This window comes from Erythranthe guttata, chromosome 6 (assembly GCF_056151865.1).
Source record: "Erythranthe guttata isolate IM_541 chromosome 6, IM_541, whole genome shotgun sequence".
In the NCBI taxonomy this organism is placed as follows: Eukaryota; Viridiplantae; Streptophyta; class Magnoliopsida; order Lamiales; family Phrymaceae; genus Erythranthe; species Erythranthe guttata.
Window position 1 is genome coordinate 17,717,851 of NC_142538.1, and position 23,795 is coordinate 17,741,645.

The following is a 23,795-nucleotide window of genomic DNA, read 5'->3' on the forward strand; positions in this document are numbered from 1 at the left end:
TATATATAGAGAAATATTGCAAGGTAATAGAGTTTGACTAGGTAACTAAATCCTAACTAATCTAGTAACCCAATCATAACAGAATTCTAATATTACAAGAGTTATTATAATATAATATACTCTAATATATAGTTCAATGGTGGTTGTAATTACCCGGACAAGAGAGAGTTTTTTATAATTTGACCTTATCCCAAGGTCTCATAGTGACCGTAATTTACCTTATTTATTATTACATATCCTCCGTCCTTATAATAGTTCTTATGGCAAATTACAGCCACCCCTGAGGTATGGTCGGATCACGAAAAAATCCCTCATGTTTGGGTAATTACAGTCATCTCCACCTTTTCACTATTTTTACATAATATTTATGTAATTCGATTATTTATCGAACAAAATCGTATGTTCAGTTCGCTAAACAGTATAAAATGTTGACGTATAGAAATTTAAATTTGATTTTTACAGATTTAACATCCCTAAATTCACCTATAATTTAACCAATAACTCATGGGTCGGTCATAATTTGCCCTAGTTCTTAATGCGACATTAAATATTCCTTTTTATGTATAAATGATTAAAAAAAGAATAGTGCTCTTTCTTTATGTTTTACCTTTTCTTTTTTCTCTCTTGTTTTTTTTCTTGAATCAAAACTAAAATACAATTGCCTAGATTTGCATTCACTACCTCTCTTATCCCAGTGTGAAATGCAGATTCCATTTTCAAGAATTGTTCTTGATTGTTGAATACATTTCCCAACCTACCCACTCTACTCTATTAGGGATCGATACATATATAGATACATATAGTGATATAGATACACATACATGCATGTTCACACACCTAAAATTAAACCAGTGAAAAAAAAGATTCCAATTAGCTAGTATTATTGCTACACACAACAAAACCCATCCCCCATTTTCCCCCACTTCTTCTTCTTCTTCATAGTCACACACTCAAACATAACAGATTTAAAGGAAAAAAAAAAAGGATGCGTTTAGTTGGTGGTGGTGGTGGTGGTGGGATTTCTTGGTTTATGTTCCTTGTCTTATTCACTTGTTTCTCTCTCTATCAAATGAAACTATCAATGGTGTGTGCAAAAAGGGTTTCTTTCTCTCTCATTATTTAATATATAGATAGATCTTTCTTGAAAAAAAAATTGAGTCTTGATGGTGTTAATTAGTGTTTTCTTGATTTTGCAGGGAGATGGGCCGCCGCCGGCGGCGGAGATGGTGCCGTTAGTGGAGGAGGGGAAAGCGGAGATGGTGGTGGTGGTGGGGGTGGAGGAAAGGAGGAGGAAATTGGAAAGTTTTCAGATTTGTTCATTGTGTACTTGCTGCGGCGGCGGCGGCGGCGGCGGAGGAGGAGAAAGCAGAAGCTACTGTTTGCCATCACCGTGTTGCTATGCAATCAATTGCAACATACCAAACAGGCCCTTTGGTTTCTGCTCTTTCACTCCCAAGACTTGTAATTGCTTCGGATGCCATATCTAATTTTATTTTTATTATTATTATTATTATTATCTTGATGAATGTGTGGAAGGGAATATTTGTTTTTTTTTTTTTAATTATAATAATTTAGTTGTTGTAGTAATTGTTTATAATTATTGGTGGGGGCAGCAATCTCTAGATTTGGTTGCATTTTCTTGAAGTAGCAAAAGCTTAGCTGGAAGCAACAATGGCAGCACTACTTAGAAGAGGCTATTATTGTCTTAAATGATTATAGTTTATTATTGTAATGGTAATCTTGTAATGAAGAACTTTGATAAACTAATATAATCGCTTAAATAATAATTTATTCTGGTTTTGACTCGATGTAAACACACTAAATTATTAGTTCAATAGTTTAATATTTTCCTAATTATTTTGTTAGTCTCAACTGTATTAAGTTACGAAGGTTTAACTGTAGTATAATGGATGATAAAGATAACATTGTAATTTGAAGTGAATAATAATGTTTCTTATAAATTAGGATAAATTACAACCTTCTTGAGATACGCTCTACATACAAAAGAAGAAAAAAAAAAAAACCTTACTCTTGAGAAATTACATCCAACCTCCTCAATTTGCAAATTTCTTGCATCCTCCCCTTTTAAAAAGGTGTTAATGTAAGAAATCTACAAAACGTAGAGGATATGTGCAATTGTAGAAAAATAAGGGGTCTTTTTGCAAATAGACATTACCCGAAGGCCGTTGTAATTTACTCTAGAAAGTGTGTTGTTAGTGATGAGTGGGATTAAGATAGTGAGTATTGTTGATTTTAGTGCTTTGGTTCATTATTAATTTTGTTAGCCTTTGTGTATAATTGTGTGAGAGATCATTTGCTAATATTTGATATTGTAAAGATGGACGTGTAAGACAATACATAGTTGAGGGGATGGTTAATTATGCAAATTACAAGGGTTGTTTCGTAATTATATCTTACCTCAGGGGTGATCGTAATTTGCCCTAAAATGTATTTTAGAATTTTAGAATTGAAACGACGTTTAGCATTTTAGTTCTATAGAATTAACATTGGACGGAAATCAAAATCGAATATTTCGAATTGAAATCGGTAGAATTTGAAAATTCCCTTCCGATTTCCGAAACCCAAAGAGTTTAAAGCCAGCCAATGGCTTTCATTTCAAAGTTTCAACCCAATCACCCAAACACACAATCTACACATATCACAGTGTTTCAACAAAAAAATGCAATCTCTCTTTAAATTGTCCCAACAATAATCAACTCACATTCATACGTATAACAAATCAAATCATATATAAAAAATAAAAAATAAGAAACCAAAAAAATTATTACGATGAGGGTGTCTCGGAAATAGTTGCCGAAGGTTGCCTGCTCACAGCAGCAAAAATATCAGCATATCCAACCACACCGACTAAATCATCGTCATGTTCATCCTCTGCAGTAACCCACACATGAGTTGCTCTGTGCGACAGCATCTGCGCCATAACTGCCGCCAAAGAACTCGTCACTTTGCACGTCAGCGGTGCGCTCCTCCCACGGTACATACTCCTGCCGATACCCAAATTCGGATTCGACCAATTCCCGAAAAACCCAATAGTTCTACTACCAAGTTTCCTCAGTCCGCCACCATTAGCAGCTAAATCAGTCGCTTCGGCTATCTTATTAAGCGCGATATCAAGCTCGGTTCTTGAAGACATATTATCCTCTACCCCCATAACAAACTGCCCAGCCGATAAATTAGCCAAAGCCCAAGCAGCTGCAAAATAATCACACTTCCATAACCTAGCCGACGAGATTTCACCGATGATTTTGTTATGATTGCCATCTGGAGTTTGGTCCACCACCGCCACTGCGCACGGATCGTGGTGGCGGATCATGGTTGCATCGACGGCTGCGATCGAAGCTTCGATGCAGCAGTAGTGTGGATTGACAGCTCCGAGGGAGGAGATGGAGGAGAGAGGCAGAGGGGCTAGTGCACCGAGGCAGCCGATTAGAAAACGGAGCACGTCTTCTCTCGAGAGGCAGCAGAATTTGTCTTGGGTGGCGGAGGTGGAGGAGGAAGCTGGCGGCAGACGGTTGCTGATGTTGGATAAGGTGTTTGTGGTGCTGCTTCCTCCGGAAGCAGGATCTGTGTTCTTGACCCACTTTCCGCTGTACATAATGGAAAAGCGTTTGCTCATTCCTCTCCAGTATAAGCTCTTGGGCACGAGGAGTCGCTTCACGCCTTGTTTCATCATCTCCAGAGCATCTATTAATCTTTATGCAAATCAAACATTGTAGTCTAACATTAGAATATGTAATTACTGGCAATGGCTACGCAAAGCTGATGCATTACATGGGCTATATTCCTCAAAAACAACAAATGGATGCACAGACAAGGGACAAACCATTACCATATAAGTGATCTTCTCCCTTTGAACAATTTCAACCAATAGCCAAGAAAATGAAATGGATTGTGACTAGCACTTTCTAGCACTTCTGTAAAACCAAGTGCAGAAGATGCTTGCCTGCTTTACAAAGTTAAAGGCATTATGATAAATCACAGTGCAATTTTTTTTTGGCACCAAAAGATCGCTGCAAAGTCGATTGAAGATGATTACATACTATACGAATATCATTTAGCCAGTCAAACGGCGATGACCGTTAACTGAAGATGGGAACTCTTAACGACTGTTATAGATGGATTTAACTTTTGAGGCTGATAATGGATAGTGCAGGTGACGAAGAAAAAGCCGAAAATACATAGTATTGAAGGAAAAGGAAAATAAATGAACGAGCATCACATTGAAAAGTTGAAGTTAGAAAAATATCTAGTCCATATTCTTTTATGAACGATAAGCATACGGAAATTGATTTACTAAATGGAGACTAAGAGACTCAATATCGGGTGCTTCTTGTGTAACTTTTGATGTCATCTGAAATGACTACATGATCAAAACCCAAGATTATTAGGAGGTGAAACATTAAGAAGGGAGTTTTCCCGAAAGAGTTTTCATTAGCTTAAAAGCTTTAGACTAGCCCGACTGGCCCGAGTAGGGTTATTATGGGCTAGCTTTTAGTACCATAGTTTATGTCCGGAGCTATAAAGAAGATGCAGGGGTCACCGATGTGGATAAATCGACAGCATATGATAACTATAACTCTAGAGCATTAGCATCTTTCATTAACTATGGTTAATGTCAGATGACGATCGGCCAAATCATTTATGAATACGAAAAAACAGAGGTAACAGAACATAAAGGATTCGATCACAAGCATTTTTCATAACAGTAGATTCCCAGCATATGTATAAGTATTTATCACCAAATATCATTGTAAATTTGCAACTAACAAGCAAAGAATAACACAAAAATGTTCATAAATTTCGATAATAAATAGCAATAAGCAACCAACCTTGTGCCGGGATCGACCACCTTAAGGGCGGCGTTGTCGGGAACCACCACCTCGGAAACAGGGGCGTTGATGCCTCTATCCCGATTAGCCAAGCAGTCCTCTCTGGCCAGGAACGCCACAATATCCAGCGCGTTGAGAATCCCCACAAACCTCTGCTGCCTGGTTTCGGCATTCTCCATCACGCACTTGGGCGATCTGGTCCTCCACACCGGAATCCCCCCTTCGGAGGAATCCCCAATCGTCCGAATGGCGGCGGCCACCGTCTCCGTCTCCGAGAACTCCGACAGCTCCGGCTTCCCCACCGTCAGATCCCCAACCACATGGTACAGAAACACCGACGCCATCCGCAATCGAAACCCTATGTACACAATTTCAACTGAATCGGATACAATCAGGCTATTGTACGGCGATAATTTGCAGAATTCAATTCGGCGAAAAAGGAAAAAAAAATAATAAAAAAAAATTGAAGGAAAAAATAACGAATGTGTTTGCTATAAGAGGGAGTGGAGCAGGATGAGGAGAAGGTGAATGGGAGTGATCCAATTAGGAAGAAGAGAAGAATATTTTGGTGCCATGGATTGTGTTATTGGAACTCGGAAAGTTAACGAAGATGGCAGAAGGAAGGGCCATGAAAGAGAGAGAAAGGAGAGAGAGAGAGAGAAATGTGGTGCTTATTCTTTTTTGACTTGTATTTTCATCCTTATCAATTTATCATTATGCACATACCATACCAAATAGAGAGAGAGAGAGAGAAAGATGTGTGTGTTTTTTTACACCGAGATTGTGTGACATTTAAGAGAGAGAGAGAGAGAGATTATTTCCCTCCGTTTTTTTAAGTGACATTTAAAGTAAGATCGGATTTTGAAACTCGGCTGAATAAACAACACAGAATAACCCAAAGTAAAATATAGTATATAATTTGAAAAGATTCCAAATTTGAAGAATACTTTTAGTAATAAATTTATAAATGAAACTGGCAATTATAAGGTTTTTTAAGAATATATGTGCTCGCATTATTCGTATCTGAACATATATTTTTAACAATAAAATATAGGGTAAATTACAACCTCACACCTGTGCCATGGTAAAAAAAAAAACCCTTGTGTTTAGATAATTACAATCACCTCTCAAATTTAGTGGGATCTTCTAAATTATATGATTTTTTTTCAATTTTGTACCTGTTTATCTCATTTGAGCTCCACAACTTGAAGCAAGATGATCATAAGATGTGCTTTTTAACTTGTATATATCAGATTGTGGTGCATTAGATACTGTATTTTTGCATAAAATGTGAACAAACTAAAGAGCAATTCGACATTCGACGGAATCTAGAAGATTATGTGAATTTGATACCATAAAGATGGACGTATAAGAAGATTCATAGTGGAGAGGTATTTGTAATTATCCAAACATGATGAGTTTTCCATAATTTGATCAATACCTCAGGGGTGGTTGTAATTTACCCAAAAATATAAAAATCATCTTTGTTAGTTAATTAAAACCCCGAACTTTCAATATAGCAGATGACCCCCTTGTATTTTAATATAAACACATAACCCCTTGTACTTTCAAATTTTTTTCCAAATGTGCATGATTATCTATCAAATGGTATACCGTAGGGGGTTATGTGCTTATACAAAAAATACAAGGGGGTCACTGTGCGCAAAGTTCAAACTATAGGGAGTCAAGTGCTATTTACACTTAATAATACAAATGATGATCTTCCTTTAAATTTGCTTAGCAACTAAACCCCAAAACATTTACACAAAGCAGAGAGAAAAGAAAAGAGAAAAATAAATAAAAAATAATAGTAAAATATAACAAGATACAGAAGAAAGAAAAGAAATATTCATTTATCTTTGGGGGTTGATTTCACATAGACATGGTACAGTAACTTAACTGCTAATGATGGAGGGCCCCATACCACCAAACAAAACTGGGTATACGGGTCGGCCCGTACACCTTATTTACTCGTGTATTCCGCTCCACTTCTGATATTATGAGCTTAAGATCCAAATTTTACTATACGCAATGCCGGCTAAATCGTCAAATGATCGATCGCACAAGACTCGTCTCAGCTAATACCTAATTGGACCATCCAAATTCCCGGTTGCAAACTGAAATTATAAACTCAGATCGTAAGATATTTATATCAACAATGATAAGTTTCTATTCATCGTGTGTTATTATTAATACAATCCTTCATTTGAAAATGAAGATACCTGTTCAACAATCGGATTTGTAGAAGACGAGAATTCATGAGTCATTCCTTGCCAAACAACTTTTCCTTCGTATAAAAATAACAGCCTAGCAAAAGAAAAACAAAAACCGTGAGTTAAGAAAAGATTCATCTACTTCTCAAAAAACAGCAAACTGCAAGTTCGTCTGAGAAGCAATTATCAATTACCTATCAACAGCTCTTCTGATTGTACTGTGTTGATGAGTAACAACAATATAGGATGCGATATTCCCAGGTTGCCCGAGTGCATCCTCCCCTTTTATATGAACAGAACGTATCAGATCTTCGACAACAGTCGAAGCAATTGGATCGAGTCCAGCTGTCGGCTCGTCATAGAGGAGTACCTGCTCAATTAAACCGATTAATAATTAGAGAAATTATACTAGCTTTGCATAGTAAAGGAATTTTTTTTATCATCTTCTGGCCTAACTGAGCACCAAGAGCATAAATCAGCAATTAAAGGCTTATTATACAGAAAACAACCAAGAGAGAGATGAAAATGAGGAGATTGAGAGCAACAATTTCGTACCTCTGGTTCTATTGCATCTTTTGTTGTATCAAATATTATTGAACGAGCAAGAGCAACTCTCTTTTTCATCCCACCCGACAATTCAGAAGGTAATCGGTTTTCAACTCCCTGCAGAAAACATTTATTTAAACCAAGATATTGATTGATAAAGGAGCCTTTTTAATTGTATGTATTAAACAAATAAAGCTGGCTTTCTTCTCGATGATGTTCTGTAAGTTTCCAAGTTAATAAAATTGATTTGGTCAACCCATTATGGTCAGCTTTCAATATCTAAATGGTTGCCACTTGCTGTAGCGAATATCGATAATGACTTTTTCAGGGAAAAAAATAGATGTTAATTTAGATGCACACCTTCAATCCAACGGCAGCTAAAGTCTCTGTCACAAGCTCAGCAATTTGATCCTCGGGCATAGTGGAATTTTCGTATCTGTAACACAGAGAAATTGGAGAATAATATGAGGAATTATGACAATCACAATTCCTTTTTGTCTTTTCAAAGAAGGCTCTTAGTGTCTTACAACAAAAAACCAACATTTTCACGAACTGTCAGTGAATCAAAAAGAGCTGCACTCTGAAACACCTGTCGCATAGGAAAATAAATTCAGAAAAAAAAAATGTGGAATTACAGCAATACTAAATATAGATACACCAATAAAATCTCACCAAGCCAATTCTAAGACCAGATATTTCCTCGTCACTGATCAAACCATGTCGTCTTCTACCTCGGATAAAAACCTCACCCTAATTGTTGTTAATCATAATCAATAAAGATCACAAGAAGAAATTCATAGTCATTACAATTTCGCAACACTAACTTCAGTTAACAATAAGACATAAATATGTGTGTGTGTGTGTGTGTGTGTGTGTGTGTGTGTGTGTGTATGTGTGTGTGTATTTATATAATACTAATAATACTAATTACCTTGTCGGGAGCAAGAAGCCCAGCCATAATCTTCAAGATGGTTGATTTACCTGTCCCAGATGGCCCAATAATCCCAACAGCCTCTCCATGCCTAATCTACAAAAAGAATTACGTTTATTTTCACTTCAAATGCAAGGAAGAAGTTTGCAATTGAGGATCGATAAAGAAGACAAACGATAAAATAAAAACAAAAATAATTAAGAAATTAGGCTGTTAATCCTCTCAAAAGTCTTATAAAAACAGGCTGAGCACAATAACGAGATAAATATGAAATGCCACAACGAGAGAAAAAAAAAGACACGAATATTATAATCTATTTTCAAAAGATTCAAGATGTTCAAATCATCAATCACATCTGTCGATATTTAACACATGATTAACGCATTCCCTTGAATATATTCTTATGAAACCGCAACCACAAAGAGCAAGCAAACTGGATTATGTATTTTTACAAGAGTTAAAGTGTAAGAGCAAGTTGTAAGCATAATTAAGAAACTCACCTTGAAGCTCACACCTTTTAAGATATGCTTGTCCCCAAATGACTTGTATATATCTCTACATTCAATGAGCACATCGGATTCATCATCCACTAGCTCTTTCTCGACGCTCAAATTTTCTATCTTACGACCACCCTGAGAAAAACGAACAGGTACATCCTTCTTATAAGAATACAACAATAAAATCGATATAAATAACCGATCTACATACGCGTAAAACAGTTCAATTGTCTGACATTCGTATTGAAATTCTACTTTTTTAAAAGCCTATTTCAGATCAATTGCAATTATTTCAGATCATACGCGTAAAACAGTTCAATTGCAACTATTTCAGATCCAAGCTGAAGAACAAATAGCTACAAAAACTGATAATAAACTCTAGAACAGGAGTTGGTTGGTTGCTCCAAAACAAACTCAAATGCTGCATTTGGTATATACCCATCCCTCATTTTTAAAAACAGTGAATTATAAATAAAAGAAAAAAAATACTGATGAAAGATGATTTGTTTTACAGTGAATTTGGCGGGTCTGAAGTCGTGAGGCGGCGCGACGCAAGCACACGAAACCCTATTTCTCGCTGCGTACCCATCGTCATCAGCTGAAGAAACCGACAATGCTGAAAAGGATGGCAATAAATTAGAGCGGCTTTTACAGCTCCGACGAGTGTTGCCTTTGCTGGTGACGCTGCATACATTGAGAGGACTGTGAGAAACGGAAGCCGCCGGCGAAATCATGCCCTAATTTATGGTTAAATCGCCGGGACGGAAATTCCCAGAGCCCTTGGAGGGGGGTGATTTGTTCAGGCGAAAAAAAGGAAGATTGTGAGGGGGAGCAGGAAAATAGAATTGAATCTCAGTTCGAGGGGGAAAATCATGTAGCGGCCGGATTAGGTGGCGTGTGGAGGCAATTCACCGCGGCGGCGGACGGTGGACGGTGGCTAGGGAGGAATATAAGGATGGCGGGCGGTGGCTGACTTGTCTTTGGTATATATTAATTGATTATTAAAATAAGAAAGGAATAATATAAAAATCTCTTTTATATTAATAAAAATAATAAAAAAAAGTTAGTCATTGTTTATTAGGAAAAATTGTAAAAAAAGAATTATTATGTAAAAAAAAGTTAGTGATTGTTTATTGGCTATATTAGACTATTGCATATAAAAGAGATATTAGAAGTCTAGGGGTGTAAACGAGCCGAGCCGACTCGTGAGCTCGAATAGCCGGCTCGTAAAAAGCTCGAACTCGAACTCGAGATTTTCGAGCTCGAGCTCGAGCTCGCGAGCTCGAGCTTTCTGATGAGCCGAGCTCGAGCCGGTTTTCAGTTGTTCATGAGCTCGCGAGCCGGCTCGCGAGCCGGATTTATTATTATTATTTTTATTTTTTATATGTTATTTTTATTTAAATAATGTATAATAATGTAAAATATTATAGAAATAAATACAAATATTAAAAATATATATAATTACAATTTAGTTTTTATTTTTTATTTTTTTAAATAATTTTTAATAATAAAATAATAATTAAAAAAATATTTAAAAAAAAAAAAAAAAAAAAACAATGGGCTCGAGCTCGAGCTCGACACAACTGACACGAGCTCGAGCTCGAGCCAAAAAAAGAGGAGCTCGCGAGCTCGAGCTCGAGCTCGAGCTCAACAAAATAAACTCGAGCTCGAGCTCGAGCCAGCCAAAATAGGCGAGCTCGGCTCGAGCTCGGCTCGTTTACACCCCTAATTAGAACAATCCAAGTCGGACGTATCGGATCAGAACCAAGGTTTTCGGAAAAACTATAATTACTTTTTGAAGTCTAGTACCATTTCAATTCCGATTTCAAAATTTCGGAATTCAAAATTTATTTCAATACCGAAAAAATGACAATCGGTAGAATTTTTTGGAATGTTCGAAATTTATTGGGATTTTTCGAAAGTTTAAAATGAATCAAATAAATTATCTTTGTTTAATGAGTTAAGTAGAAACTAATATAATCCCATTTATTTAAATATATAATATGTAATATCTTTTAATATATATAATATAAAACTATTATATAACGGAATATTTCGGAAAAAAATTCGGATTTATCGTAGTTACTTTCGGATATTATATTGGAAACTGAAATCCAAAAAAAATTATATATAATTTTAATCCCAATCCAAAAAACATCGAAAAAACTGAAAATTTGAATGTCGGATATCGGAATCAAGAAAACTATTTTAAAGTCGAAAAAAATTGGATTAGAATCGATAGAATTCTGAAATTTCATTCCGATTTGCACCCAAGTCCACTAATGGATGGCCGAATGGTTTGAGCAAGTGAGTCTGTTTCAATTTACCCAAGTTCGAATCATATTGCTACTGATCGTAAAGTCGAGTTTGTCACCATAGTATGGTTTGCAAGTTATTATACGAGTTTGAAAGCAACTTTATAAAAATTAAAATTCACAAATTATTAGGACCAACGTGGAAAAACTCGTAACTAGTAGGACCAAAGTTGAAATATGTTATAAGTTACAGAAGACTTTCCGTTTTGGCAGGCGCAGTAAAAACTCAAAATCCACAGAAAACGGGTTGGTTGCTCGGAGACGAATTGGCAGCGCCGGCGAATCGCAATTCTGAAACTGAAACAATCGGTAAATAGTTTCCACCGTCGATTCCGATGAGTTCTACTGAATTTTCGATGGTAAGTATTTTATGTTTATTATTAATTTTACCAATAAATTTGGCTTCTTAGGTTTTTTTTGTTTGTGCTTTCTTTTTCATAGTCAATCGAAACTTCTGAGTTGATTTCAGCCCGTGAATTTCTTATGCTTGGGTTAAGACGAAAATGGAAATAAAAACCTAATTAATCATTATCTTATCTGCCAGTAGTTCTTCTGTGAACTTGTTTACCTAACCCCCCTTTTTTTTAATTATTTAATTTTCAACTTCTTGAAAAATGGATGCCTCTTTATATCATATGAAATGAAGACACCGTGATGTTGAAATTATAAAGAAATGTTTCAGAATGTATCGAAGTAGGGAACTGCGTTTCGGCCCTAATGGGAAATGAGATTCTTGCAAACATTTTAAAAGTTTCTAAAAACTATTCCGATACGGAGATGAATGAAGTTATTTATCGCCGTTCTTCTTGTTCTAATTCTTTCCATTGTACGCTATGGAGTTCGTGATTCTTTTTGAACTTAAACTATGGTGTCCTCTGTGCGTGTGTGTGTGTGTGTGTGTGTGTGTCGTTTATTTTCTTTCTTATCTTGAAATTTCAAATTGTATATGAAGAAGAAAATTATAGTTTTTAGTTCCTGTTTTCTTAATTTAAAAATTTAGGGTTATAGTGACATGACTGCTAGTGTGCTACCATGTTCTGAGCTTGGTTTGAATGTCTCGAGAAATTGAAAGAGGAACGAGTTTTTCGTACTTGTTGTGTATTTTGTAGCAGATGCTGTATGTATGAAACAGTAAGACTTCCCTCCCGTGATTGGTCCTAATACTAGTTCATGTGCAGGTCGAAGAGCTGGCGTTTCTTGTTAAAGATAATCTTCATTGCAAGTATCTTATTTTGTCCGTGGAAGACGCACTCGTTAATTTTCTTCAGGATGATACGAGGTAAATTTGGTTAATATCACTAACAGATATTGTAAGAGAAATGCATAACTATTATTGCATTTTCTCTAGTAATTAGTTCTAATACGAGCTGTTCGTGTTTTGACCTAGCATTTGGTGAGCACCTCATTCTTGAATAACCCTTCATATCGATCCACAGCTGTCTCTATCTTCTACATTTATAATACTTTTCTCCACAATTGGGTTATGTATTTCGATCTTCGGTGTATTCCTTTACATTGACCAATTACATGACTTACATCTGCGAAAAACTTTAATCGAAGAAAATTTAAGTTGAATGAAATGTTTTGTATGCAGTTCAGATGGAATGCTTGAGCTGGAACCCATGAATTCTTATAGTCGCCTGCTCGTTCATCGTCTTGCTGACATTTTCGGGTATTTTTGTTTCCTAAATCCTATCCGCATGTATTCATATTATTAAGTAGGTATTCTCTAGTGTAATATTTACATACCAGGGTTAATGAACTTTGTAAATTGTTCACTAAATATTTGACGTACAGCTATCGTATTACCATGATAGATTTTCTCATCAATCTGTCGGTGAAGGAGAAGACAGGCACTTAATTTTGGAGCGCTGCCCAGAGGCATCAATGTACGTGATTCATTCTTTTCATGACATGTTTTCTTAAGGTGGCCGTAATAATTATTAGATTTCATTATGTTGCTGTGAAGCTCCGTTACATAAGAATATATGCATTTTAGTTCTTCCCCGAAATTCTAGAATAATGGCGTTAGTGAAAATTGCAGGCCGTCTATCCTTGTCAGCGATTTCTTGTTGCAATCTGGTGAAATTCAATTACCAAGGACTTATGATGTATTGAGACGGAAGGATGTTATGCCAGGTGAGTACTGTATTTCGCAAGTCCCGAATTTAAGCAATTTGCTGTATTAATTTCGTTTCTTGACTAGACTTGCTTATTCTGATTACGTAATGGGATCGGTGACGAGATATTGTTTCTGATAGACCTTCCTGTATACGATTCATGAGATATTGTCTTCTCTTCTTTCTTCTTCCTCATTTTTTTTGCGGTGGGTAAATAATTAATTTACACGAGATGCAACTCAGATGGAGGTTAATAGATTCATTTGGATGGAAATTCATTTTTTTACTAATGCATTGGCAAATTCTCCGTCTTATTTAGATGGCTTTAACAAGCAGACAATCTTTTATGATTCCTCCAGGCCAGACGGATAACAACACTGTGAGCGAATCATCATTCGAGGAAAGAGAAAAGAATTATTTCGCCGCCCGGGAAAGGATATTCTCATCAGATTTCAGCGAGACAAAACTGGTGAAGGAGAGGCCGAAAAAAGATCCCGTGGTTGCTCGTCGCATGATAACACGTGCACTTGGCCAAACGAATAAAGTGATGAAAAACGAGAGCACATTAAGTGAACCTGAAATGGAAATTTCTACGAGCGGAAGGCACAAGAAAACGACCGACTCGACATTAATCAAGGGAGGTTCTGCAGCAGAGCAAAAAGAGATTGACAGTCAAGAAAACCATTTGAGAAAAGAGCATATGGGAGCTGCAAAGAGATTGTTTGCTAATGCATTGAGAATGGATCGAAGAAATATGAACGAAACGAAGAAAACTGGTTGCTGAATTTAGGTAAATTTAACTTTTTTTCCGCATAATGGTAAACTAGACAATCTACTCGTATGACGTATCGGATTTCTGACTCTATTGGTTCTGTTGTGTCTAATATTGTCTGAGTTCTTGATTGTACATGTATCTTAATGCTTTCTCAGAACATGCATTCGTACTTCTGCATTATGTTTATGTATTGAAGTGCACTTACATATATTTCGACATATTTTGTGAGGGCTTAATTTGTCAAATTTTTTATCCGTTTTCATTTAGGTTCTGTTACGATTGGTAGATTAGAAGTTGAGAATTTTAAATTCATAATATCATATTTGGATCATCCCATTATACATCGAGTTCCAAATATCCGTTTTAACAATTCGTCCCATTCGGTTGTTTTATCCACCATGAATGTCTCAACGTCGTATATAAATCTATTATTGTAAAAAAAAAAATGTATACCTCACAGTGAGAACTTGTATTTTCGAAAATAAAATACAACAGATTCACTTTTTTTTACCTTACCCTTTTACACGATCGAATTCTAGTCTTACAATCAAAACAACACAAATGATGGCAATATAATTTCTACTTTTACACGCATAAAAAATATTTACCTTCTATCCTTCTTAATAACGCATCAATTCCCCCTCCAGCCGAATTAATTAAAATTTCCGAAAAAGAAAAAAAAAAGGTGACAAAAGAATCATCACCAGTTTGCCTCCGTACTCCAAAGTTAAGTTCTTAGTCGATTCTTTCGTTCACAACAATTAGAATAGAGCATTAATTGGGTTATCGAACCGTGGAAGGCGACTCGTTATCCGCTGGAACGTGGTTCGTCGAAAGGGCAACTTTTAACTTCTCCCTCAACACCACATTATATTCGTATAGTTTTTGAAGGTTCTTCTGAATATCATTCATACTTATTTCACCGGAATCTCCAAATTCTGCAGAAAACGAGAATATAAAAAACTGTCAAATGTGATATCAAAAGTGTAGATAATTGCTTTTGTCAACCAAGTACGTAAGATAACAATACTACAAGATGAAATAATTACGATCAATAATGATATCAGTACTTACCATTCAAAATTAATATTGTCAAATAGCAATCAAAGAAACAGAACAGAAAGAACACTAACAAATGTTACTTTCGAAATTTATCTTATCGTTTTTATTTATTGCATTCTGGTGAAAGTTTTGATCTTTAAATTTTAGCACTCACCACATGATGGAAGAGGAGGAAGATCTGCATGCTGTGAGCTAATACTACTTTCACCATCGCATCTTCTATCTTCGACATTTCCATGGAGCAGATCTTCCTTAACACAGAGTACAAAAAAAAAAAAATACAATAAACGTCTAATAGATTCACATCATAAGGAAAAAAAACGAACCCCCCCCCCCCCCCCCCCCCCCCCCACCCCCACCCAAAAAAAAAAAAAAAAAAAAACGACTATTCCCTAGATACATTACTATTCCCAGTAAAAAAAAGGCACTACGAAGCTTCTCAAAAGAAGACTTATAGGGAAAAAGTCCAACACAATGACAGACAAAATTATCATTTCATTAAACATATACAAGAAGGTGACTGGCAAAAAATTATGTTTCCAAACAAGGATTCATAAAACTGCAGTATATTGAGAATAGAAGCCTAAATAAGGGCAACTTACTGGTTTACACTTTGGGAAAGATGACCCTTCGTCTTGGTTTTCGTTCATGCAAGATTCGACCTCTTGAGTAACAACATGCTTTGGTTCTGTTTTCTGCAGCCATATATTTTTAAAAAAATATGGAGGTTCGGTTAACTCATGAGAACAAAAACTAAAATAGAATCAAAAAAGGTACTGAGGCATAAATCATAGACCACCTTCTCATTTAGTAAGGACGTCTTTTTGTTAAAACTGACAGAATCTATAGTTCCTGGCAATTTACGTCTTAGTGCTAACCCATTTTGCGATTTCTTCATAACACCCATGCAATTTACATCGTTTGGCTCAGTTCTCAAGTCATCCATTGAGCAAGATCCCCAAGTGTACCTCACATATTTTCTCAACTATATACAGATAACAAGAAACTAATTAGTTCGATTAACAGATTAACTTGGAACTTTCTCAAATGTTGTAAATAGCTAATATACAGCCAAATGGAAGTATATAAAAACCAAACCGATCTATGTTTATGTAGATTTCTGAGTGGAGAAAGAAAGCTTACTCTCTCCCACCTTTCTTGAGCTTTTCGACGATTCCTGATATTCTTCATTACGGTATCCTCGTGTCGAAGTCTCTTGATTCTATATTCGCACTATAAATGAGAACCATGAGGAATATTAGGAAAACAATGGAAAACAGCCATTCCGAATTCAACATTATATAGTTAACAATCCAATAAAATGTGTACTTGGATACTGTTTCACGGTTTCGGAAACATGAATAAGTTTGTTCCTTAACTTACTAAGAGAATCTTAACAGGCTCAACAAGTTAATTCATACATTATTCCTTATTCCAAAGTTTGACACAATCTATATCAGTTGTCAGAGAAGTTGTGTTCATATTAGTTATCTGAATAAATAATCTGTACAATTTTCTATGTATATGTATGTATGTATGTATGTATGTATATATATATATATATATATATATATATATATATATATATATATATATATATATATATATATATATATATATATATATATATATATTTTTTTTTTTTTTTCTTGGGTATATTTGAATGCTATTACATAATTGTGAATTGAAATGAAAAACCTGCAACCTACTTATATTTAACATATGAATAAGCAACTGCAATTTTACGATGTGAAGGTGAAGATGTCAAAACGATCAGAAAATGGAATCTTAGACAAATCCAGAGGTTTCCTATTGCATCTTAAAGCATGTTAACAAAAGTGAAGTATGGATATCAACGAGCAATGATATAAATCTGGATTCAGCTATCAGTAAACAGGATACAATTAGAAAAAAAAAAAAAAAAAAAAAAAAGGAAAATCATTAAGCAATTAATTATGTAAAAGCAATTAATTATAAAATAATTGAAGTATCGGAACAAGGAAATAGAGTTAGTATGAACCATACTTGCACCAAGAGGAAGAAAAAAATACCAATACTTATGCAATAAAGGCCACCAAGATCAGCAAGGAAGCTCACTGCATTTTTGGCAAAAGAAAGTGATATCAAATTATTGACTGAAGTGCACTTTACTTGAGACGATTTATGAAGCAATAAGCTCCGACAGAGAAATACTACAAACAAATCCCAACTGTCATGTTCAAGAAATGTTCAGTAAAATTCGAGAAAATTCGTAATTACTGCAATGATCAAGCTTTTCAAAGGGAACATTATCACAAGATTACTGGAACATTGCCATAGTCATGAATTATTACTCCAAATGGAGTGGTGCCCATCGTAAATATAGAGCATATAAGGTAAAATATAGAAGTTTCTAGCACAAATACACCGACAAATCTAAAAGAAGGATGCGGCATATAAATATAAAGAAATAACTCACCGGGTCCTAAAATATTTTGACTGTCAATCTCAACAATGTACGACGAGAGAAAATTGATAAACAATGTCGTGTTGATCAGTCCCTCACTCGAGCTCCGAAGCGACGACTGAAGCTGACTCACCTCATCGTAATACGAGCCAGGAAGAAACTCGTGAAACAGAGGCTGGATTATCTTTAGGTCGTGTAAATTCCGATAGATTCTAGGAAATAAATTGAATTTCAGTACATTCGGCATAACCCCTCTATACGTAACCGGTTTGTCATCAAAATCGGAGGCATTTTTCAGAGTCCCACTCACAAAACTCAAACGCTTCTTGTCGCCATGTTTCTTCGCAGTAAGGTTAAACTGAAATCCAACAGCAGTTGCCGGACTGTTCGGAAGATCGACGAACTGCCACGTGATATAGGTGAAGTCTCTAATAAGCCGACAGTTATTGCACTGAATAGTTATGGTTGGTCCTAAAGTGGTGTTCAGGCAAGAATAGTTAGCGAAAGTCGAAAGAGGAACAGCTCTTCGATCCATTAAGACTGGATTTCCAGTAACTACGGTACCGAGGCCACGTAATTGAGCACAGCTCATACTGGAAATGGTGGTGATGTTGAATTCCAAGTCATTCAAAAATGAAGCCAAATCGGGTGCATTTGCAGCCCTAACATTATGCACCTCGACACTCCTCTTCGATATGGTTTGGTACAGCAATCTGTAAGCTATAATAGTTGAGTGGTCACATAAATTATAATGTAATTGATACAGAGGAAGAAAGAGAATTGGGGAAGTGTGATAATAGTACTCACGCGGCGAACAATCCGATGAAGAGTATCCAGCTGGCGATGGAGAAAGCGCCGCCGAGCTCGGTTTTGCGCTTGACGAGGGGTTTCTGGTCGTGGAGCCAGTGGCGGGTGGAGAAGGAGATGTCGAGGCGGCTAATCCACCAACGGATCCTGAACCAAGGGGAGACGCCGTCGGAGCCGAGGGGGGAGAGGCGGAGGAGGAGGCAGAACCCTAGCCAGCAGAGGAGGAGCACGAGCGTGGCCTCGAGAAACACGGCCTGAGACTGGGTGAACTTTTTGATTGAGTCGAAGGAGAATATAGCCTCCGGGAAGGGGAGGGCGGAGTCGTAGTCGACGCCGCTGCTCAGCTCCACCGCCGGTCCGGTGGCGGCGAAGAGCGAGCAGCTGGTGCTGCTGCTGCTCGAATTGAAGAGGTAGCCAGGGTTGCAGGCGCACTGAGTGGCGTTGAAGATGAAGGCATGGGTGGGGCACTGCATTTCCGGCCGCCCCCCTACCGACGATTGATCAATCGAACTGCTCAGATTAAAACGGCAACTGTAATCAATTGAGTTTCCATGCCGCTTTTTTTTTTTTTTTTTTTTTTTTGAGCGAATTTTGCGGTTGTGAAATTTCAGTCCGGCGAAGAGAGAAGAGAGAGAAAGAGGAGAGAGAGATTACTTTGAGAAGAAGGTTCGAATTTGAAGGTTCAATTTGTGTTTCTTTGTTGAAAATTTTCTCCAAAAGAAAAAGAAAATCACTAATTCAAAAGCTTGTAACTTTATTTTTGAGAGATTACGAGTTCATGTGACGTTTGTCTTAATAAAGTAATATTTTAGATATAAGAAACCTCTTTAATTACTATTTGAAACTCATTCATTAGTCTATTTAAAAAATAGTTAATGTTTTTTTTTTTTTTTTTTTTTTTTTTTTTTTTTTTTTTTGTTGTGGACGGCTAAATCTAGATTATATAATAGTTTGTAAACCATACGAGAGACGTAAACTACACTAGGTTAACCATGTGTGACAAGCTCGACCTAGCGACTGTTGCTAATACCATTCAAACTTTGGTTAATTGATACAAACGCACTTGCTCCAACTACAAAATCAACACTTGCGAGACTAATGTATCTTAGTTGACATACGTAAGTGCACTAGGTAGGCTTCACTTTTGTTCGATAGTCATGTGCAGTAAATTCGACCCTTAAAAATTTTCTACCTGAAAAATGTTCGAAGGAAAGATGATGAATAAAAAGGATAATAGTGCATAGATGAGTGAGTTATTAGTAGAAAGAGGCATCATTTGCTTGTTACCATTATGTTAGATTGACTAAATAATATGAGTTAGTTAGATGTTTAGTTGCTAAGATTCAAAGTTGCTCAGCCCGTTACTAAAATAATATGAGTTAGTTAGATATTTAGAAACACCCACCCCTACGATTAATTTTATGGAAAATGATTGAAAATTGAGACTCTAAAGACACTTCCCGTATAATATCAGAACCTAATAAATTTTAGATATGTAAGCAAAAGAACCATATATATTATTGACCTCGTTCGGTTACCTATATTAACATAGATTAAATTCAATCTAATTTAATCCGATACAAGTAAGCAAACGAAACGAGGCCCGAAAATGTTGAAAGCAAAAGTACAAATTTGTACAAGTAGAATTTGGATTAAATTTTCTTGTGAGGGTGAAGTATTAAATGTTACATTAAATGAATATTTCACATCCAACCAACCAGTGTCTAATTAGTACTTACTACAAAGTAAGATGACGTGGAAATTTGGAAATATAGTAAATTAAAGACGGAGTTTTCAACGTTAGTGGTTGGCCACTTATTCTGTGCAATAAACTGGCATTAAATCAAACATTTAATGCATACAGATATTATATCAAAAAAGAAAATTATTAAATCCAAATCCCATAATATAACAGAACATCAACGGTGTAACATTTAAGGAAAAACTACAATCATTTTAAACCAATTACAGACATAAGAAAGCGGAGCTTATTCCGAAAATCGGCAGCAGAATCAGACGAGTGGTCCATGGTAAGATCCGATGGAGGCTCGATACCTGTGAAGATGTACATTGCTTTGAGTTCTTCGAAATACGAAGCACGTCTTGGAGCTTTAAAACCGACTATCACTCTTATTGCATCTATCTTTTTCCAGATCTCTTCTTCATCGCGCATTCCCTGTTAATACAAAATCAGGAGAGTTCGACTCAGAATTCAACAATTTCGTGTAGCGGAAATAGATTATCGAGTAAGGCTCGTGGAATAATACTGCACTGAGTTCACCATCATAATATACACAATTTCGTGTTATACCAAACATACAGAATATTTAAAAAGCTGTCGATCATCTGTCGTGAAATAAACTACATTTCACCAAATAACATCCTAATACGTACAACTATAGGATTTCTTTATCACTAAATTCTATTAAATCGATACATACGCGAATCATAATACAGCGTCAAGTTCTTGGACAGAAGAGTCGGGTTCTAAAATGTGGGGACACAACTTACCTGTTTATATAATCTAGTCCGTCATAAAATTGGCAACAAATTCAAAACATGTGCGCTAAATATATTACGAATTTCCATGTAAGTGTATTAAATATAAATAACCATATAACTTGCTTGTTTCGGAGTTATTTGCTAATTTATTTCGATCACATTTATAGCTTTTGATGCCTGAAGCAAATGATATATTAGGAAGCAAGATCGATGTTGATGCATGTTAAAGCATATAGTAAAACTAAAATTACGATGATTTCGATTATCAAGAAAAAAAACCAAGAACCCTAACGTGAATAATTAGCCGAAACGGAGATATAAATACATCGGATAACATTGAACTCCTTAGATGATAAATAGCTTTTTCACTGACCTCAACAGAATCGTCCCTAGCAATCTTCACTGAATTTCCTGTGAATGATAAAAAATATATATATATTAAACCGACAATCAAATCAACGATAAAAAAACATTGGTTAAATTTAGAAGTTGATTCATTATTTTCTTTCTAACACACACCTTCAGCAGTATCAGTGGCCGCCACCACAACTGTAGCGCTCTTATAACTAACAGTTCCGCCATTCGTCACATCAGATGTTTCATTCAACTTCACAGGCTCATTTTCTTTCTCAACCGAAACTTGTTTAACATCAAGATTTTCGCCCTCTTTCTCTTCACCTACCTGCTTCTTATCATCCGCTAATTCTTCTCTACTTTCCTCTTTCACAACAACTTCCGGACATACATTCTTCTCGTTTTTTTCCACTATTACCCCCTTGTCGTCTTCTCTCGATAATTTTCCGTGTCTATTATCAACCTCTGGCTCTTTACCCTTTTCCGGTAACTTAAATGCAGCAGCTAAAGTTTTCTTTTTTCCCCGTTTTCCCTTACGACGTTTCTCGTCCTTGTCGGTCACCCTCACCGTAGCTACGGTGGTCATCTCCACTCCCGCATTTCGATCTTGTACTAAATCCTCAGTTTCGATCTTCTCCGCGACATTTTTTCCACCTTCATCCTCCACCAAAGTATCACCTCGAACTTGTAATAATAAATCCTCACTTTCGATCTTATCCGAGGCATTACTTTCACCTTCATTCTCAACCGAAGTACCACCGTGAACTTGTAATAAAACCTCATTTTCGATACTCTCCAAGATACTCTTTCCACCCTCATTCTCCACTGCGGTATCATCACCCTTTTCTAAACTACGCACATTGCTCTGCCCCTGCAATTCCCTATCTTGTTTCCTAATTCCCTCTTCATTTATCCCACAAATTTTGTCATTAATTACGATAACCTCGTCACCATAATCATCTAATTTTGGGGCATCGAGACAAACGTCATTCCCACTTTCTTGCTTCCCGCAGATTTCAACATTTCCTACGAAACCATAATCATCTAAATGTTGGGCATCAAAACAAAGCTCATCCCCACTTTCTCGCTTCCCACTAATTTCGACATTTCCTACGAAAGCATAATCATCTAAATGTTGGGCATCAAAACAAACCTCATCCCCACTTTCTCGCTTCCCGCTAATTTCGACATTTCCTACGAAACCATAATCATCTAATTGTTGGGCATCAAAACAAACCTCATCCCCACTTTCTCGCTTCCCGCAAATTTCGACATTACCTACGAAACCCTGTTCACCATAATCATCTAATGGTTGGGCATCAAAACACACCTTATCCCCACTTTCTTCTTCTACAATCCCCTCTTCATTCAGCCCACAGATTTCGACACTACTTACGAAACCCCCATCGTTTTCTTCAAAATAAACAATTTCAAATCCGTCTCCAACATCCAAACCCTCATCATAATCCACAAACTCAATCCCATTTTTCACAGCCTCCATTTCTTCTCTCTCCTCATCATTCCCACCGTACGGCAAAGGCAGAGGCGGCGACGGCAGCAATTTGCTCATGAGCTTCTGCGTGAAGGCATAGCTGGCGAACACAACACCAAACGGCACCGAAAAGGCGAAACCCAGCGACGAAACAACAACCAGAGGAGGCAGAATCAACGGCGCAGATGTGATTACAAAACCTGCAATCACGATCTTCTTCCCTAAGCTCAACCCTACGTCAATTAACCACCTCAATCTACTCTTCTCTTCATCGGAATCAGAAACCCCATACAATTGGGGGTGAAATTCCACCATTTCTACACAACTCGTGCTCCCATTTTCCATCCTGAGAAAGTTGAAAAAATTTAAACCACATACAAAATTACAGAAACTGAATTACGAAAGTGAAAGAGGTGCGATCTTAGCAGCGCAATCGTACCTGATGATGGGCGATTAAATCGAGTCCCAATTGAAGATATACATACACATATACATACATATGTTTGAGCTTATCTTTGAGAGGTGAATTTTTGTTTTAACAGTATTCATCTGGGGAAGTGAACCAGTAAGGACACGCGTTGGGAAACGGAAAGCAGAGGGCTTGCATGAGTCACACGAGTTGATGCCATGCATCTCTCCTCTTTCTCTCTCCTCTTTCTCTCTCTACAATTTCAGAATTTGCAGTCTCCTCCATGCTGACCTGACCACCTTGGCAGTGTTATTTAACTACATTCTAGGTAAATTATAATTTTACCCCTTTACTTTGTTTCGGTATCACTTTATCCCTTCAATTCTCGATTGCATCGATTTGCCCCCCTTCACTTGAAAATTTGTATCAATGTGGTCCTCGCTTTTAGTTGTCAAACATTTGACTTTAACACCGTT

At 36.6% G+C, this 23,795-nt stretch overlaps 6 protein-coding genes across 9 annotated transcripts; 2 read left to right on the plus strand and 4 right to left on the minus strand.

Annotated features, from left to right (window-relative positions):
- Positions 1-836: 836 nt before the first annotated feature.
- LOC105955414 (uncharacterized) lies at positions 837-1,800 on the plus strand. Of its 2 annotated transcripts, none has more exons than XM_088820056.1 (2): positions 837-1,099; positions 1,197-1,800. In XM_088820056.1, exons 1-2 carry the CDS (start codon positions 986-988, stop codon positions 1,485-1,487), a joined length of 405 nt encoding a protein of 134 aa, XP_088676182.1. In that variant the 5' UTR covers positions 837-985; the 3' UTR covers positions 1,488-1,800. The 2 variants fall into 2 exon arrangements, with proteins under 2 accessions (XP_088676182.1, XP_012834583.2); XM_012979129.2 differs by having other exon boundaries at positions 837-1,084.
- A 753-nt stretch (positions 1,801-2,553) lies between these two features.
- CBSX6 (Cystathionine beta-synthase (CBS) family protein) lies at positions 2,554-5,700 on the minus strand. Its single transcript, XM_012979355.2, has 2 exons — positions 4,851-5,700; positions 2,554-3,713 (listed from the first exon to the last, which is right to left on the minus strand). Exons 1-2 carry the CDS (start codon positions 5,192-5,194, stop codon positions 2,786-2,788), a joined length of 1,272 nt encoding a protein of 423 aa, XP_012834809.2. The 5' UTR covers positions 5,195-5,700; the 3' UTR covers positions 2,554-2,785.
- Positions 5,701-6,628: 928 nt separating this feature from the next.
- Positions 6,629-10,079, minus strand: ABCI13 (non-intrinsic ABC protein 11). Its single transcript, XM_012979354.2, has 10 exons — positions 9,550-10,079; positions 9,041-9,172; positions 8,541-8,636; positions 8,282-8,359; positions 8,137-8,198; positions 7,970-8,045; positions 7,619-7,726; positions 7,258-7,433; positions 7,073-7,157; positions 6,629-6,967 (listed from the first exon to the last, which is right to left on the minus strand). The coding sequence occupies exons 1-10, from the start codon at positions 9,769-9,771 to the stop codon at positions 6,929-6,931; spliced, it is 1,074 nt and encodes a 357-aa protein (XP_012834808.2). The 5' UTR covers positions 9,772-10,079; the 3' UTR covers positions 6,629-6,928.
- Positions 10,080-11,491: 1,412 nt separating this feature from the next.
- On the plus strand, positions 11,492-14,465 carry LOC105955597 (uncharacterized). Of its 2 annotated transcripts, none has more exons than XM_012979353.2 (6): positions 11,492-11,711; positions 12,531-12,631; positions 12,952-13,024; positions 13,170-13,241; positions 13,397-13,491; positions 13,832-14,465. In XM_012979353.2, the coding sequence occupies exons 2-6, from the start codon at positions 12,622-12,624 to the stop codon at positions 14,254-14,256; spliced, it is 675 nt and encodes a 224-aa protein (XP_012834807.2). In that variant the 5' UTR covers positions 11,492-11,711; positions 12,531-12,621; the 3' UTR covers positions 14,257-14,465. The 2 variants fall into 2 exon arrangements, with proteins under 2 accessions (XP_012834807.2, XP_012834806.2); XM_012979352.2 differs by having other exon boundaries at positions 11,510-11,711; positions 12,947-13,024.
- A 185-nt stretch (positions 14,466-14,650) lies between these two features.
- Positions 14,651-19,398, minus strand: LOC105955596 (uncharacterized). 2 transcript variants are annotated; one of them, XM_012979350.2, is made up of 8 exons: positions 18,563-19,398; positions 17,768-18,468; positions 17,335-17,405; positions 16,453-16,542; positions 16,109-16,294; positions 15,912-16,004; positions 15,464-15,560; positions 14,651-15,185 (listed from the first exon to the last, which is right to left on the minus strand). In XM_012979350.2, the coding sequence occupies exons 1-8, from the start codon at positions 19,033-19,035 to the stop codon at positions 15,031-15,033; spliced, it is 1,866 nt and encodes a 621-aa protein (XP_012834804.2). In that variant the 5' UTR covers positions 19,036-19,398; the 3' UTR covers positions 14,651-15,030. The 2 variants fall into 2 exon arrangements, with proteins under 2 accessions (XP_012834804.2, XP_088676184.1); XM_088820058.1 differs by having other exon boundaries at positions 15,464-15,556; positions 18,563-19,334.
- Positions 19,399-20,429: 1,031 nt separating this feature from the next.
- Positions 20,430-23,607, minus strand: LOC105955595 (uncharacterized). The gene is made up of 4 exons (XM_088820059.1): positions 23,350-23,607; positions 21,584-23,256; positions 21,438-21,475; positions 20,430-20,738 (listed from the first exon to the last, which is right to left on the minus strand). The coding sequence occupies exons 2-4, from the start codon at positions 23,253-23,255 to the stop codon at positions 20,514-20,516; spliced, it is 1,935 nt and encodes a 644-aa protein (XP_088676185.1). The 5' UTR covers position 23,256; positions 23,350-23,607; the 3' UTR covers positions 20,430-20,513.
- Positions 23,608-23,795: the final 188 nt, after the last annotated feature.